The sequence below is a fragment of the Micromys minutus genome, assembly GCF_963924665.1.
Source record: "Micromys minutus genome assembly, chromosome: 1".
Taxonomy (NCBI): domain Eukaryota; kingdom Metazoa; phylum Chordata; class Mammalia; order Rodentia; family Muridae; genus Micromys; species Micromys minutus.
Genome location: NC_137969.1, coordinates 166,051,178 through 166,068,328, shown reverse-complemented (window position 1 = coordinate 166,068,328; position 17,151 = coordinate 166,051,178). Strand labels below are relative to the sequence as shown.

The following is a 17,151-nucleotide window of genomic DNA, read 5'->3' as shown; positions in this document are numbered from 1 at the left end:
CTCCTGCAGCAAGCTTGGGGGAGTCTCTGGGCCAGCCAACATGGCTTACACAGTGGTGAATAACAAGATCCTTTCGTAAAACAAGTCAGAAGACAAGGACTGACCCCACTGCTGTCCTCTGACCTCTATACATGAGCATGGAATGAGTACAAGAACATGTACAACACAAACATGTACACATACAGGTGCACATCTTATACATACATCATGCATACATACCAACAAAACAAACTGAAACCCAGCTACTAGTTACTGGTCCTATTGTTCACACACAAAGAAATTAAGAGATCACTAACAGCCACCATCACACATCAACTGGGTGTCTACAATGTGACAGCCACTGATTTAAAGTCTGACAAGCAAATAAGAAAAAAATGAACCAAAGAGTAGTTGAATGGCTGCAAAGAAAAAGGCAGATCATTTTAAAAACATTTATAGTTACAAGAAAGGTTTGGTTTATTTTTCATTCGTGAGACAGGTCTTCCTTTCTAGCCCAAGATGGGGCTAGAACATTAAACAATCCGCTTGCCTCAGAATACATCTTAAAAGAAAATATAACCACTGTCCAACAGTTGTATTATCTACAACAGTCATTTTCTATAAGGGTGGAGAAGACCATTGCTCCAGGGTCTTGGATGTAAGTTGTGGTCTTGGCTCCTCTTGAGTGCAACACACCTTGCTTTCTATTTCTTCAACTGTCCAGCATTCCTCCACAGCCAAAGAAATAAAAACTACCACCTTCCAAAGTTCTTCTAAGAACAAGCCTGAATCTGTCATGTCTGGCTAAGTGTACTGAGCAGGTCTTGAGGCTTCAACTTCTTAATAAAGAAAACAGATACTATCACGCCAGTCACAGGGCCTCCTGTGAGATCATGTGAAATTACCTGCTAGTTAGACTTTGTTCTCGATAGGAAGAAATCCTCAGGTTCTCCCTAAGCCCCAACAGCTCTGAAATTACAACACTAAAAATCTACAGGCTACAAATAGAAATGTCTAGGTATAAATAAGATAACACACATAACATTACGATATTTTCTGGAAAGCACTAAGTTTAGAAAACTAAATTCAAATGTGTTTCCTCAAAGCCCAGACACATTACGGATTTGGGGACAGTGTGTCGCAATGCAATATCAAAATACAATGAAATTAACTGTTTGCTTCTCTCTGCGTTGCTCAAGCACAGAGAATTCTGACAGAATGAACAAGAGCAAACTCTACCTGATGAGAAAACCAGCAGCATGGACAAAACAGCACATGGCTGGAGCTCCCAGGTGGTGTGACCATAAAGAGAAGTGGTCTCTTCGCTCTCTTGGTACGAACCATACAGACTCACACCTCCTTCTAAGAAATCAAATCAGCTGACACATTTCTAATATGAACCAGAGATGACACAGCAAAGAATCAAAAATATCAATCCCCTAGATGGGTCATATTCCAAATACTGCTATAATTATATGACCCTAAATATAAGGACGAGGAAATTACAACCTGGAAACCCCAGTGCCTGTGAATTCTCTAGCTACTGGAGCCATCTGTGTGTCCCAATGACAGCACAGCCACTCCTCACACCATTCACACTGGACCCTGACACTGGAACACCCAGCCTCTCCTCCCCACCTGAGAACTTCCTCTATGCCAAGGGCTGGATGTTTCCTCTGCTGAACTTCAGTTGGTAGTGGTGTGTGCTACTACCCTGCTTTGCCCTGCTTCACCCTGCTTTTGGGTCTGTCCCTATCACCCTGTGGGCTCTGAGGAAATGTCCTGCACAGTACCGACCTTGAAACTGGGATACTATAGCTCTCCACTCTCTGTCATGTAAAGGTGTAGAGCTAGTACTTAGGAGGAGAAAGGGAAACAACATGCCTGAACATCAGCATGGTGCTACAAACACCAGCACAGGCAACACAGCTCAGTAGGAAAACAAACTTCAAGGCAGAAGCCAAGTCATTTAGCCTTACATATGCTTCTTTGTCTGCAAATTGAAGGCAACTCCAGGAAATGACTAGAGAATGCCAACTATAAACTCCTGTAAATGTGCAGGAGGTTAAAGTTAAAATAGATCTTGGAGACACAGGGGCATTGTTACTATTCAAACCTACAAACAGAATGACCACTCTGTCCAGAATACATGATTGTACTGAAGTCAACGGCAAGAAATTATTAGAATTTAAAATATACTAGCATATCAACAGAACTCTCATCACATTCTTCCAAAGACCAGAGTAAGATGAAGAGTCATGGTAGGAGAGGTGATGTACCCACCTCCGTCAGAGGCAGCTGCTGTGTGGACCACACAGCAGTATCAGTGGCACTGCCAAGGTCTCTGTCCTATGGCCATACTTCTCCTAGCAACAAAGATCAGCATGGCTTGTTTCCTACCAGGCAATAAGTAACCTCACACTCTTAAGTTTATGACATACACATATCTCTATGGATGAGAATAAAGCCTTCATAAAATTTTTTAAGTAAGAGATTAGTAAAGATAGGTTGTGTCTAGGACAAGGGTTTGTTCAGACTAGGTAATTATCCTTCAAGAGAACCACTTACATTCTGGTGTTTTAAGACTAATATATACTAAAATTCACAAATTTTCAAGAAGTTTCTCTGTAAATACTTCCTATTACATACACCCAGGTGGAAATCTAGAAATCATTCAAGGTTTATGATGTTCCCTTGTCTGTCCCCTTGATGAGATAAAGAAGTATAAGGGTTCTCCAGACAGGATTAGCTCAAAGGGGCTCCAACTTATTAAATGGTCTAATCTACAGACAGATTTAGATTCAGAATTACAAGTGGAGCTGTAGAAGGTGAGGCCTGGCTGGAAGAAGCACACTGCAGCTCTTTCCGAGTCTGCTCCACTCTGCCCTTCCCCACGGTGAAGTAAGCTACCCCACCTGCCTCCCAGCTGCCCTGAGTAAACAACCATGCTCCCCAAGCTCCCATTACCAGGATGGATGCAAACTTCCGAATCCATGAGCTTGTCTGCCCGTTGTGTGCCTAATACGACTCAATTCACTTATCCCTGAGGAACTCTGCCGAAAGAGTTTGAGAAGCAAAGGTAAGCAGATCCACATTACCTGTTCTTGTCCTTGCCGAGTGTAAAACTTGGCACTTAACAGCTTTAATAATCCCAGTGTCTTTGGTACCTACAAAAGTAAGATACATCATGTAAAAAGAAAGATTAATGGAATATTTTTCATTATCTAAAATCCTTTTATCAAGAAATAGAAAGCACAACAAACCAAGTAGCTTTAATACTAGATAAGAGGAGCACCAGTGGGGTTGAAGATGGAGCTCAGTGAAGACGTGTGCATGAGGCTAACCTCTCACACATACAACGGAATAGGAAGTGCGTGTAGTTTCTACATGGTACCAAATCTAAGCATCCTGGAGGTAAATTAACTTAAAATAATAATAATAATAATAATAATAATAATAATAATAATAATAATAATAATCTGTAATTCTGGTACTCAGGAGGCAGAGGCAAGTGGATCTCTGAGACTCTGTCTCAAAAATTAAACAAACAAATGAGTAAAACCCACAAGTGAGGAGGGTCTCATTGATATTTTGATGAGGCAGGAGAATCTACCAAGTGGTAAGGGCTTATGAGATAAGCACCATCAAATGCTTCTATCGGTAGCAAATAACAGGTCTAACACAGCTTAGATAAACGAGACTCACATGTTCTCAACTGAGGCTGAGGTTGACAATACCACCATGAAAAACTTCAACAGTTCTCATAGGAACTGAACTTTCAAAATCCAAAGGGAAACATAACACTTAGAAAGCAATATTTAAAACAAGAAAAGAGGTGACTATAATTTTTGAAAGAGAAAAGATATTATTGGAAATGTCAAGAATTTGAAGCTGCCATGCTCTGATTTGGGAATTATAAAATAGTACAGCCACTGTGAAAAAGTTCAGTAGATCTTTGAAGCTGAAACAAAATTATCATATGACCTAGCAAGTCTTTCCTAGGTCACTAAACTACATGCTTTAAAACAATAGATGTTGCACTGTAAGAATTTATCCCAATACTGGAATAAGCAAAATGGAAGCTAAATTTGGTGGCTCATCCCAATCATACTCAGGACTACCACAGAACAATCATGAGTGTAGTTTGATGCTACCCTGCACTATATAGCCTAATCTAAGTAGGAAAACCCAACTCAAAAGCTCAAAACAAGGCAATGGAGCTAGAAAATGGCTCAGTACTTAAAAAATGTTTACTCCTATTGCAGAAGACCCAGCTTCAGTTTCCAGCACCCACAACAGTAGCCCACAATCATGAGTAACTCCAGTTCCAGGGGTTATAATGCCTTCTTCTGGCCTCCACAGGCACTGCACATGCTTATATATGGTGGCTATACTGACACAGACAGGCACACATACATATGCATAAATCATCTAAGAGCAAAAGGGTTTACTACACAGTAAAGTTAACCAAGATGCTACTAGGTAAAGAGCTGAAGATATCAGTGATGATCTATCTACAAATCTCCCAATATTTTCTTCAAAAACAACAGAACCCAAGAGAAAGAAAACAATGTAAATGAAAATCACACAATCAGTTTATCTGGAATGCTAATACTAATAATAATAACTTTCAAAATAATTTTACATAAAAAGAGAAAAACTTTTTAATCCCAGTCTACCATGACTGTTTCTCCTGCTTGGGGATGAGGAAACGTAACGGGAAAAGTTCTGCAGGGTCTGAGGAGGACAGCAAGGGACACTAGCAAAGAAGACAAATGTCCATCGAAATACAAACCAAAATATCGTCTGCTTTGTGTCTGAAAACACTGAAAGAGCACCCATGTCAGTGAGCCACGGGGAACGGGGAAGGTCAGCAGTGTCACTGTGCTTTGAAAGAGCAGTCTGACCAACACGGGGCTTTCTCCGGAAGGACAGTGTAAAGGGAACACGTACATTTTGCCAGCAAAAGTGTTAAGGATGAAAGAAGCCACTGCAAGGCAAGTGAGAAGCCCTGTGTGCAAAGCCCAGAGCCTGTGCCACCTACAAGCATCTTCAGAGAGCCAGAGTTCACTCTAACAAACACCAAGCTCAGAATTTTGGGAAACATTCCAATATCATTACAGTGAGCTAGAGGAAGACTCAGAAATGTCTTGCAAAACTCAACAAACGCTTTAAAGCTAGAAGAAAATCAAAAGACAAATATTCACATACATAAACAAGGGTAGACCACCCCTGGGAAAACAACAAAGAATCATAAAACTAAAAATAATACTTTAAGTAGAATTTATTATGCTTAAACAAGAATTTAAGGACATAGGAAACATTTTTAACAGCTTTAAAACTTAAAACACAGTAACTAAAAAAAATTGCCAAAAAAATTTAAGGAAAGAAAATAACAAAATGTTAACAACAGACATCAGCATGTCTGTGATCTCCAGCCTGGGAGGAAAGGAAACCAGCAGGAGGGGAAATGGCAGGGCAGAGGAGGCTGGTCTGCAGCCTGCAGCAGCAGGAGAGGAAGACCAGGCAGTGCAAACAAGGCGCTGGGCTGCAGCAGCAAGGGAAGAGGGCACAGGAGCACAGTGCTGGGCAGGAGAATCTGTGGAAGTACGCATTGTAGCCATCTTTTCAGGAAAGGGAGACTTCTCAGAGAAACAAAATGCTCAAAACACCTGTATCGTTTCAACAGGAGAATATGAGTTAGTGAAAGGGCCATGATCCACAAGACTTCAGTGGACTTTAGATCACTTTTCCATTTCCTTATCTAAATCCTGGTCTTAAAACGCTGAGGAGACAACAATAATTATTATGTATATAGTCTTAAGAGTTTAATCAACTGCCCATAGATGCATTGGCAAAAGCCTAAATACACAAGTGCCAAGGGGGTGGGGGTGGGGGCCGCGGGGATTTCAGACTTTTGACTCCTAAACCTGCATCTGTTCTCTGCTTCCTGAACTCTGACTAGGCACTGCTACATTAGTATCTTTATTTGTTCTCATTTGTGGAGCTGGCTACATTAGTATCTTTATTTTCCTAATACCTGGAGTAACAATTCAGTGCTGAGCTATGAATGAGTAAAGCCATGTCACGAATAGGATGCTACCATTCATCTGGAAACATTGATTAATATATCATAACATATGTATTAAATTTTGTATCAAGCCTTTTATAACCTGTCAGCTTGTGGGAAACTGGAATATACATATGATCAAAATTTTTCCAATCAGTACCTGCGTAACATATTAGCAACCTCCAACAAGCACTAAGAGAGGAGGCTCTAAGAGCAGCATCCAGCCCTGATGGAAGAGACAAACTTTGCAACCTCAAATTACTGAGGTGAGAAAGGCCCTCTAGAAGGATTGTAAGACTGGCTGCAGGACATATTTAAAAGCTACTAATGGAATCAAAATACGTTTGCAGCATTTCAAAAGTCAATCATACAGCAGGGCATTCAATCTGCAGTTCACTATTTTTCCTCACTTACTTTGTTAGTGGATAAGCAATTTTCCCCTAAGAGAAGCAAATATAAAGCCCCTTGGGCTTGAGAAGGGAGGACTGTACACAGCAAAGTGCTTTCCAATACTGCATTCAGAAAGAAGCCCAGGAGAACCCAAAGGAGCCCAGGAGGAAAGGTCTGCTGCCATGGAGCGGCTCTCTCTCAGAACAGAGCCCTCAGCCCTGCTGTGCCCACTTGTTCATTTCACTGCACCCTCCACACCCACAAAGTTCTGTCCCTTTCTCACATCTGGACAAATTTCAAGCCACAGAAAAGACAAGGTGATCACGTGACAAAACTCCACGTCTCTCACTGCACCGCCCAGTGACTGATACTGTGCTACACTACACGGGTTTGCTTCTCTGAATATGCAAATGCTTTTTAAAAACATTAAAACTTGGACCATCTGAAAACAAGCCATAAGCATCATACTTGTTTTAGTGATTTTTGAGTGATTTTTCCAAGATCTGCTTGATTTAACTCACATAAAACTAAAAAGTTACAAAAATGATCAAAGAAAACAAAGGTAATAAATTCTTACAAACATGAAATAATGTGTCCATTCCTACAAAAACAATACAGTGTCTATGTATGATGACTCCCTACCTCATTCTTGTCTCGGTCAGATAAAAATAACAGTCACACTGTCATAAATCAGATATGCAGATCACCTGATTCGAGGGAGGGAATGGCTATAAGGGATATAACACAGGGGATACAGTCCAAGGCCTGTCTACGGTTATTGCTCCACTGCACCTTATGGTCCAGGGCTGCGAAACAGGGTGACAATGTGACCTGCCTTCTCCCTAGGCTCTGAAGAGAAAAAAACCAGGTGGGAAAGCATGTATATGGATCAAAAATGGAAGAAAAAACAGTGCTCCGTAATGTGAACTGCGAATATCAGCTGAATTAAGGTTTGGTGCCACATAAAACAGAAAATCGGTATTTTTAAAAGTATTACTTTGATGGATTAAATAATAATTGCATATTTCAATGCAGGCCAATTCTAATAATACTAATGGAAGACTACCATAACAGCCTAAGATTTCCTTTCAAAAGCATTTCCTTGGAATCTTTACAACACCAAGCCATTCACTGCTTTAGAAGATTACTTTTAGATCAATATATTTTTTAAAAAATAGCAAACCAAATAAAATCATATAAGAACAAGTAACCTAATCTATGCCCTTACTGTACATTAGTTTCTTTGCTTCACCCCGCATTCTAAGCATACACAACTGCTCAGCGCATGACAGGCATACTAAGTACAGGGTCTATAACCTTGATCAAGTGTTACTTTTGTACACTTTCCCCCACGTATTAGAAGAATGCAGTCGGTGTGATGGGCATAATTAGCATTCACCAGCCTTAAATGATTTCATATTTATAGACATTGAAAACTGTTTACAGTCTTCTTTCAAGCTAGGAGGGGTCATGTACTTAGTTTGATGAATGAACAAAAACAATGTCACTTTCCGGGATAAGTTGGTGAAAAGTTCCACCTTTAAACCCTTTCTGCCCTTCCAAAGCCAGCCGCTAAGACACTGGGGCCTCAAGAAGTCATCGTGTATGGATTCCTGATTACAACGACCTACCTAGAGAAGACACAGCAGGCATGGCCGTGGATTTTGAAGTGACAAGTATACTACTGAGCCACCTCACAGAGGAACCTAGGCTGTCTTCCCAGTATCTGGCAATACCATTACCAAAAGGGAAGATGAATTAAGTTCAATATGCTTTAATATATTTGATAGTATTTAATAAAATACTAAAAATCATACTAACATTGCTTTATCTCCCTTTTTTAATACAAACTTTTCTGGTTACAAAGGGTTCTTTGTCTAGTACCAATTAGAAAATAGTTGAGCAGATTGTACTAACTCATACCTCAGTGACCCTGTCTCCACCATTAGTAACTTGCTTATAATACGGTGAGCCTGAAAGGACTCTCCATGCAGAAAGGCCACAGCTAGACGCTTTAGAAATGCCCGGTTCAGCAGTTTCACATCCACCAACCAGTAAAAGCCTAAAAGGAACAAGAAAAAGAATTAATACATTACAAAGATGAACAAGATAATAAGAAAACAAAGAATCCAGAAACAGTCACTTTTCCATAGAAAGCTAAAATTGCTGTCATTATACATAATGATTAGTAGCTATCGAATGAATTAGTAGATTTAGAATGAAAATCCAATGGTCTTTCTATTAGAATTTCACCTTCACTGGTAGAGAAGCAAAGGGTAAACACTTATGCACCTAAACTCATACAGAAATTTAGAAGTAAAGAAAACTGTCTTGCACCCACAGCCAAACAGTGGATAGAGTTGGGGACTCCATGGAAGAATAAGAGGAAGGATTGAGGGTCCTGAGGGGGACAGAAACTCCACAGGAAGACCAACAGAGTCAACTAACCCGGGACCTTAGGGCTCTCCGAATCTGAACCACCAACCAAAGAACATACACAGGCTAGACCTAGGCTTCCCCACACATGTGTAGATAGATGTCTTCATGGAGGTCCGGAACAACTGGAACAAGGGCTATCCCAAAAGCTGTTGCCTGTACGTGGAATATGTTCTAGCTGGTTGCTCTATCATTGGTGGGAAAGGAAGCAACTAGCCCCACAGAGACTAGAAATGCCAGGGTAGGAGGGATGCCTGAGAAGGGGGTATGGGAGGAGCATGTGTGAGAGGAGGTGACCAGGAGGAGGCAGTGAGCAGATATAAATTAAAAGAATAAAATTTAAAAAAAAACAAAAAAGGAGAAAGAAAACTGAACTTGCATTTGCAGTTTGCACACACTGACTTTATCAGCCCTAACACAACAGTTGAACAGCTTTAACCAGCTACGAATACAGAAATGGCAACACCATAGCTGATCCAGTGTGGCACAGCTGCAGCCTCAGAAAGACATGGCAGCAGCTGAGCATGCTCAGTGGGAAAGGACATACAGCAATAACTTTTCAGAGGGAAGACGAGGTGAACAGCAAGTGATTGATGGTTCACTTCTGCCTGACATGCTTCATTAGTCAGTTACAGGCCAGTTACCAAGAAGGCACACAGCCTACCAAATACTGGGAAGCAAACGATGTTACTATGCAGCTACTGCAAACCTAAACTGGCTAATCATGGAATCCAAGCAGCCACTTCCTGCAAGTTATATTAGGGTCTGCACATCTGGCATGTCCTAGATAGGTGACCTCACAAGCACATCTGCTTAAGGTGGTGGGATGTGGAGGGCGGGTCAACATAGGGCCAGCACGCTAATCAGTGGGTAAGAGCACTTGCCATTCAAGCCTGAAGACAATTCAGGCCCCAAAACCCCGCTAAAGGTGGGAGAAGAGAAGTAACTCCAGAGTTGTCCACTGACCTCCATACAAAAGCACTTGCACATGGACACACAAACACAACACTAGCCAAGCTGGGATGGTTCTGATTAGCCAATACTTTTGTAATTATTTTTCATCTCAGTTATACAGGTATGTGTGTTTGTGTGTGGGGGGAGGGGGGTGTCTCCAGTCACAGTAGTAACATAAGGACTTGCCCAGAGCATTCACTCAGTGCAAATGACTCTGTGCAGTAAATATTTCCCCAATATTTATAGATAAAGGTTTCATTAGTTCTCTAAATCTAACTACCAATTTGTAACAATAAAGAGTAAAAAAAAAAATGCTTTAAATGATAAAATAAAGATAAAATAAACAAAACCTAGATATTGGAGATATAGAAAATAAATGGCCAAATTTCTTCAAGATACATGCAAAATCTCTCTCTCTCTCTCTCTCTCTCTCTCTCTCTCTCTCTCTCTCTCTCTCTCACACACACACACACACACACACACACACACACACACACACACACACACACACCCTTGAGTTCTATAAGAAAACAGGTTGAACAAGTCATGGAAAGTAAGCCAATAAGTAGCACCCCTCCATTGCATCTGCATCAGCTCCTGCCTCCAAGTTCCTGTCCTGACTTCCTTCTGTAATGAGCAGCAGTATGGAAGTGTAAGCTGAATAAACCCTTTCCTCCCAACTTGCTTTTGGTTATGGTGTTTCGCTGTAGCAATAGAAACCTTAACTAAGATACTGCCTCAAAGGTTTATGGACATAACAATTCTTATGAACTGGTGAGATTACATTTACAGTTCAAATGTTTAGGGATGGTAAGAATGTTTATAGACATGAATCTATCACCATTATTAGTGTGGCTAATGTAAAGTAGGAAATATTTTTAAATATAATAAGAAGTCACAAATTAAAATATGAAAGTTAGGCTGGCTCAGAGCACTGGCTATTCTCTCTGAGGATCCTGGTTTGATTCCCAGTACCCACATGAAAGTTCACATCTCCAGTCCAAAAGAATTCAAACCCTCTTCTAGTCTCCCTGGGCACAGTATACACATGGCACATAAGCACAGATGCAGGTAACACACACACATATATACATAAAATAAATTTTTTAATTTAAATAAAATCATGAAAGCTGTGTCTTGGAGCTGAAGCTATCTATGGGTAGGACTTTATGAGCCCTTCTCTCATTCATTCTGGAATTGTAGCTGACTTGGTCTTGTGCATACTCACAGCTGCTGTGAGAAACTCATACTTTCCCTGGGCCAAGAAAACATGCTGGGGTCATAAGCCCTAGGGAAAAAACTCCGCTGTTCTGAGCTAAATGGACAGGGTATTAAAGGGATCCTAAATACTCATCTTTACACCCATACATTAGTAAGCACTCCACCCTCATTAGTGAAGCTAATAATTAAGACAGAGACTCACAACTGGTCAGAGCACAGAAAATAAGTGTTCGGCCTTAATTGGAACATCTGTGTCACGCCCCTCTCCCAAATGCTCAGCAATCGTCAAGGGAAAGGAAGCAGAAAGACTGAAAGAAGCAATGAGAGTGTCACAAAACAGTGACCTCCACACAGGGCAGGGCTGCACACTAAAAAACAAAACTACTTTTCCTTCACAAAACCAAAAAGGAGAAAAAGAAGTTCCGTCTTAATAATCTTCAATAAGAACTTCTGTGGGAATTAGCAAGAACTATCATGGTTTGGGAAGTTGGTGCATAAAGCTGAAACACCTTTGCAAAAAGGTATGTGATCTGTAGGCATGTCTTTCTCATTAATATTGCACACAAAGTATTCAGTAAGCAATTGAAGAAATATCAGACAAGGCCATTTTTAACTCTCTTGACACTGATGACTACAAACTCTCCCAATTTGTAGTTAAGGAATATAATGTACACGGCCTGCTTAGCACGTACATTCCCCATGTCCATGGCCTTTGATGCATACTCTAACCTAGAAATAAGCATGGACCAATCCACTATAGATGACATTATCAGTACTCATTAGGAACCGCTGACTACTGCAGCACCAAACCTTGGCAGCAACCTTAGAACTAGGTTCAAAACAGCATCACAGGGACATGAAATGCATGGAAGACATCAGCAAGGTCTTCCCAAGGAAGCAGCTTTCAAAAACCTGCCAGGCACAAGAGTGTAAAGTAGCATCACTCAAGCCAAGGGAACATGTTGCGCAAGAGCACAGCTGAGGCTGTAACCGTGTGTAGACAACTCTAAGAAATGCAGAAAGTACCTGCCACCTCTAAAGAGCAAGCAAGAAGCAGGAGAGAAAGTGCAGGTGGCTGTTAGCATATTTAATCATGCTCCGTTTCTTAAGCACTTAGCACAAGTCACTGCGGAGTGCAACCGTTAATCAAGTCATGACTCCAGCACTGAGGTGGAGCCATTGGGTGATGTCTGTTTCATCTTTTATTCTTTACAGCCTTTACCCAGAGCGTTTCACTCAAGAAACATCTATCTAGGTAGTGTGTGCAAGGAACTTGTAGCTGTACAAAGGTAGCACAGTCTTTGTTCTTGACTTAACCTCTAAGCTTCAGCTCTCCTACCTTAAAAACGAGGGGTTTAACCAATGGCAGATGAGAACTGTTCCAGCTCGAACACTGCAACTCTAAAAGTCAAAGCAGGAACATGAGTGCCAGAAAATAAGAACAGGGTGCTGTACTGACTTGAGCTGGAATAAAGCAAGCGAGACAGTCACGCTGCCTGAGGAAAGGACAGACAGACAATACAAGCCCCTCAGCACCAAGACCTTAGATAATGCTGATGAAATTGAGTCACAGTAAAAATGCATTTCAAGAACTAGAAATGGTTTATTAGCATCTAAATGGAGTAGTTGTTGGAAGAACCTGCCATCTAGTGGTATAAAATTCCTTCCAGCTCACAAAACAGAAAGAATTGGAAATAAGAGAAAGCCACCAGGAATAACCCAATCAGCATTCAGAAGGCACAGCTCTTCAGCAGTCACCATTCCATTTCTTCAAAGCATTCCCTATTTCCCTAAAGACCTCCTCTTCCATCTGCAGAGCCTTCCAGAACAGCCATGGCCCCAATTACAGTGTGTGTGACAGTCTCGACCTAACTATTCTTCAGCAACACAGTCCACCCTCACTGCCAACCCAGCTATTATTCTCTGTAAATGTCTCAAGTCTGGCTTAAAAAAAAGTTTGCCTCCAGAATAGTATGTTTTCAATCATCCAAATACTTGAAATGTCCTTCTGCACAGTTATGACTTGCATTATTCATCAGTCTGATACTTCCCACTGACAATGACTGTTAAAGTGTTCAAATGAAGGCTAAAGGGCCTCTTGTTCTCTCTCCTTTGTTCAGCTATTTAGACAATAGTGCTAAGGCTTGGGTGTGGTCTAGGTGTAACCTCAGGCTCTGACTCCATGTACTGACCCCCACTGTAAAGTACTAAGAGTGTAACCCTTGCCCCACTGTAAAGTACTGAGTATAACCCTTGACCCCCACTGTAAAGTGCAAAGAGTGTAACCCTTGACCCCACTGTAAAGTGCTAAGAGTTTAACCCTTGACCCCACTGTAAAGTACTAAGAGGTTAACCCTTGACCCCACTGTAGAGTACTAAGAATGTAACCTTTGACCCCACTGTAAAGTACTAAGAGTATAACCCTTGACCCCACTGTAAAGTACTAAGAGGTTAACCCTTGACCTCACTGTAAAGTACTAAGAGTATAACCCTTGACCCCATTGTAAAGTACCAAGAGTGTAACCCTTGACCCCACTGTAAAGTACTAAGAGTATAACCCTTGACCCCACTGTAAAGTACCAAGAGTATAACCCTTGACACCACTGTAAAGTACTAAGAGTATAACCCTTGACCCCACTGTAAAAATACTAAGAGTTTGACCCTTAACCCCACTGTAAAGTACTAAGAGTTTACATAATTAACCCAGCTATAGCACTAGGAGATGAAAGCTTTTACAAGTACCATAGAAAACAATAGAAGGAGCCCCATAATTAAAAATTAGCAGTAGAGAGTAGATGGGGCCCTCTTGCTCTCTCCCTTGCTCCCATACCCCTCCTCTCTCCTGCTCTCTTTCCACAGGATTCTCAGCCAGTATGAAGGCTATCCTCCACATAATGCCCACAGACCTTAGATCTTCAGAACTATAAACCAAAAAAAAAAAAAAAGAAGAAAAGAAGAAAAGAAAACCTGCCTCCAGCGTGTCCTGACAGCAAGAACAGACTAACAATTACAGCTTCTTTGAAGTGTGATATGTATCATTTCATAAGGGATCTTGAGGAGTAACATGCAGCAAATCACCTTTAATAGCAGCTGCATCATGTTGCCTATTTAATGAGATCACTGAGTTGTTCTGATATTATTGGCCAGTGTCACCAAGAATTGTAAGCATGACTATCTTTTTAAATGAACACTTTCTCCCCAGTTTTCTCTGCTTTCAAATTTATTGAGAAATAGTCAAAAGTAGTTGACACTAAACAGTAATTGTATAGTTATCAAGACCTGATGACAATTCAAAGCAGGAAAAATAAATTTTTGCTTATAAATATTTACAATTAAATTAAGGAAAACTAAAAAAGAAATCTATACACTGTTTAAAGTAGTGTCATTTAAAATGTATACACATCCTGTATTAAGTCTTATTAAGCATCATTATTTGTAAGCATATGACCACCAAAATTGACTAGACACTCCTGACATGCAGGGAACACTCTAGCTCTCCTCTAGAAAGCACTCACCCACTGTAAAATAAATGTGCAAAGTCAAAGCTGGAGAGATGCTTTAGATGGTTTAGAGCACTTGCTGCTCATGTAGAGGACCTTAGGTTCAAATCCCAGCACCCATATAGTGGCTTACAACCATGTGTAACTCAAGCCTCACTCTCTTCTGACCTCTGAGGGCACTAGGCACATACATGGTACACATACATACATTCATACAAAATATTCATATACATAAAACAAGTACATCTAAAAAAATATTATAAGTTCAGTGTTATAAAGTAAGGAATGCAGATAAAGTAAGGAATTCAGCCAGAACCACAGTACAAACAAAAATAAAGCCAGCAGAACAAAGAAAAGAAAAGGAGGACAATGGGGGCAGGTTGGATAGAGGAAGCAGGGGCAGGGCTACAGTAAGTCTGGGGGTTTAAGGAGAAGAAAGTGCACACCTTGGGCTGACTGAGGGAAATAACCAAGCATATCCACAGAGCGCATTCCCAAGCTGCCCAATTAATTTCTGTTTCATGTTACACAATTCACCACCTCAATTTCTCTTCTAGAACAAAGCTTACAGCACAAGACAACACAATGAATTTCATAAAAACCATGAGTCTGTGTGTTACCAATGTATCCCAACTCTACTATGGCTGATTTATTGTGTACTTATAATATCCTTGTAGATAATGAATGAATAAGAAGAATATTACACGCTCATATTCTAGAGAAAGAGAAATTAAACAAAAAAGCACTAAATTTTTTACCTTCTTTCATTTAAAAAAAAACCAGAGTGGAAATATAAACTGCAAAGCAAATGTTTTATCATACCCAGTGGGACATTTACACTCATCACTGCATGACAGCAATTCTCAACAAGAAACAACAGTGCCATCTATCTCCAAGCTGATGCTACCAAGTTACATGACTGTAGAATCAATAGGAGCTCTTGCTTTAGATTAGAATACACCTTTCTACAACTCACTAAATAGACCATTCCTGCTATAAAACATGCTGTGGGATGCTTATATTCTCACAGGCTGGGATTACAGGCATGTACTGCTGTTCCTGGGTTGGAAATTGCACTGGCTGGTTTTATGTGTCAACCTGACACAAGCTAAAGCTATCACAGAAAAAGGAGCTTCCCTTGAGGAAATGCTGGTAGTCTTGCGTTCTATGGGAAAGCAAGCTGAGTGAGCCAGGGGAAGCAAACCAGTAAGTAATATCCCTCCATGGCCTCTGCATCAACTCCTGCCTCTTGACCTGCTTGAGTTCCAGTTCTGACTTTCTTTGGTGATGAAAGCAATGTGGACAGTGTAAGCTGAATAAACCCTTTCCTCCCCAACTTGCTTCTTGGTGACGATGTTTGTGCAGGAATAGAAATCTTAACTAAGGGAAAAAGGGTAGGAAGGGTATAACATTTGAAATGTAAATACAGAGAATGTCTAATAAAAAATTTTTAAAAAGAAAAAAAAGAAACCCTAAGACAAATTGGTACCAGGAATGGGGTATTCCTGTGGCAATCTGAACATGTTTTGGGGAGAATGGTGGAAAGACTTTGGAACTTTGAGCTAGAAGAGTCATTGGGATGTTAAGAGCTCTGTAGGATGTTCCATAGGAGCTTGGAAGAGAATGTTGAGAACAATGCAAATGATAGAGGCCTAGATTGTGAAATTTCAGAGGGAAGAGTAAAGACTCTTATCAGGGCTGTTGCTATTTTGATTGTGAAGAGTCTGTGGTTTGGTTAGCTGGGGCTGAAGAATTAACAAGATACCACAACTACTAAACTGAAAGCTTTGCATTACTGGGACTACTGATGCTGATCAGCTTGAGCTAGAATAACTAGTTGTAATTAAGAAGAGACCAGAGTCATTTAGGTGAAATCTTCTGGAAAGTGTTTTCTGAGAGCACGAAAAAGCTGTGTTCCAGAGTTAGCCAAGGTTGTACCTCGTACTGTGGCTGGACTTGGTAATGTGTAAGAGTCACCCAGGTGGTAGTGGATTTGAGAGCAAGAGGTCACGAAGACCAGTGAGGCTCGGCACTGTGAAAAGCCATGGAAGGCCAATGTTGAAGGAACAGCCTCAGCTGCAAATGATGTCCCAGGACTGAAAGGGTCATGCAAAGGAGTTGAGGTTTGGCACCATGAACAGAGTCTATGAGAGGCTACTGGTGAAGCCTAGATGCAGCAGAAAACAGCAGTGTTTTAGAGATGCCAGTACCATAAGATGACCACCAAGAACAGCAGCAGTAGAGTTTTGATACTGGAGGGTAGTTGTTTGTGGAGAGCTTTTTCGTGCCTCTGGACAGTTGTCGGAGGGAATTTTGACACCACCAGGACAAAAGAGGTAAAGTCAAGGTAGAAATCTGACTCTGGTCCTAAACTCGAGAAACAGATTAAGAACATTTACAATTGAAGCTCAAGGCAGAAGTTTTACTTTTGTAGCTCAGGTCGGAAGTAGGTGTGGCAGTCCCTTTGTCTCTTGGAAGCCCCTTTTGTACCTGGTCTCCCACCTAGCCCCCAGAAAGATGTTTACAGGATTTTTGATTATTGACATGCTTGTACCTTGCCTCAAAACTGATCTTATCCTTCTTCATGTAATTAAAATGGTT

General features: G+C 40.8%; 1 protein-coding gene across 5 annotated transcripts in view; it reads right to left on the bottom strand.

The window, feature by feature from the left end:
• The window catches only part of NBAS (NBAS subunit of NRZ tethering complex), a gene marked incomplete at its 5' end in the record, with an annotated part of 273,478 nt that overhangs the window by 233,693 nt on the left and 22,634 nt on the right, over positions 1-17,151 (bottom strand). For all 5 annotated transcript variants that reach the window (XM_080914068.1, XM_080914069.1, XM_080914070.1 and 2 more), the window contains 2 exons: positions 3,078-3,146; positions 8,363-8,501. In XM_080914068.1, coding sequence (XP_080770194.1) covers positions 3,078-3,146; positions 8,363-8,501 — 208 coding nt within the window. The remainder of the gene's footprint in view (positions 1-3,077; positions 3,147-8,362; positions 8,502-17,151) is intronic.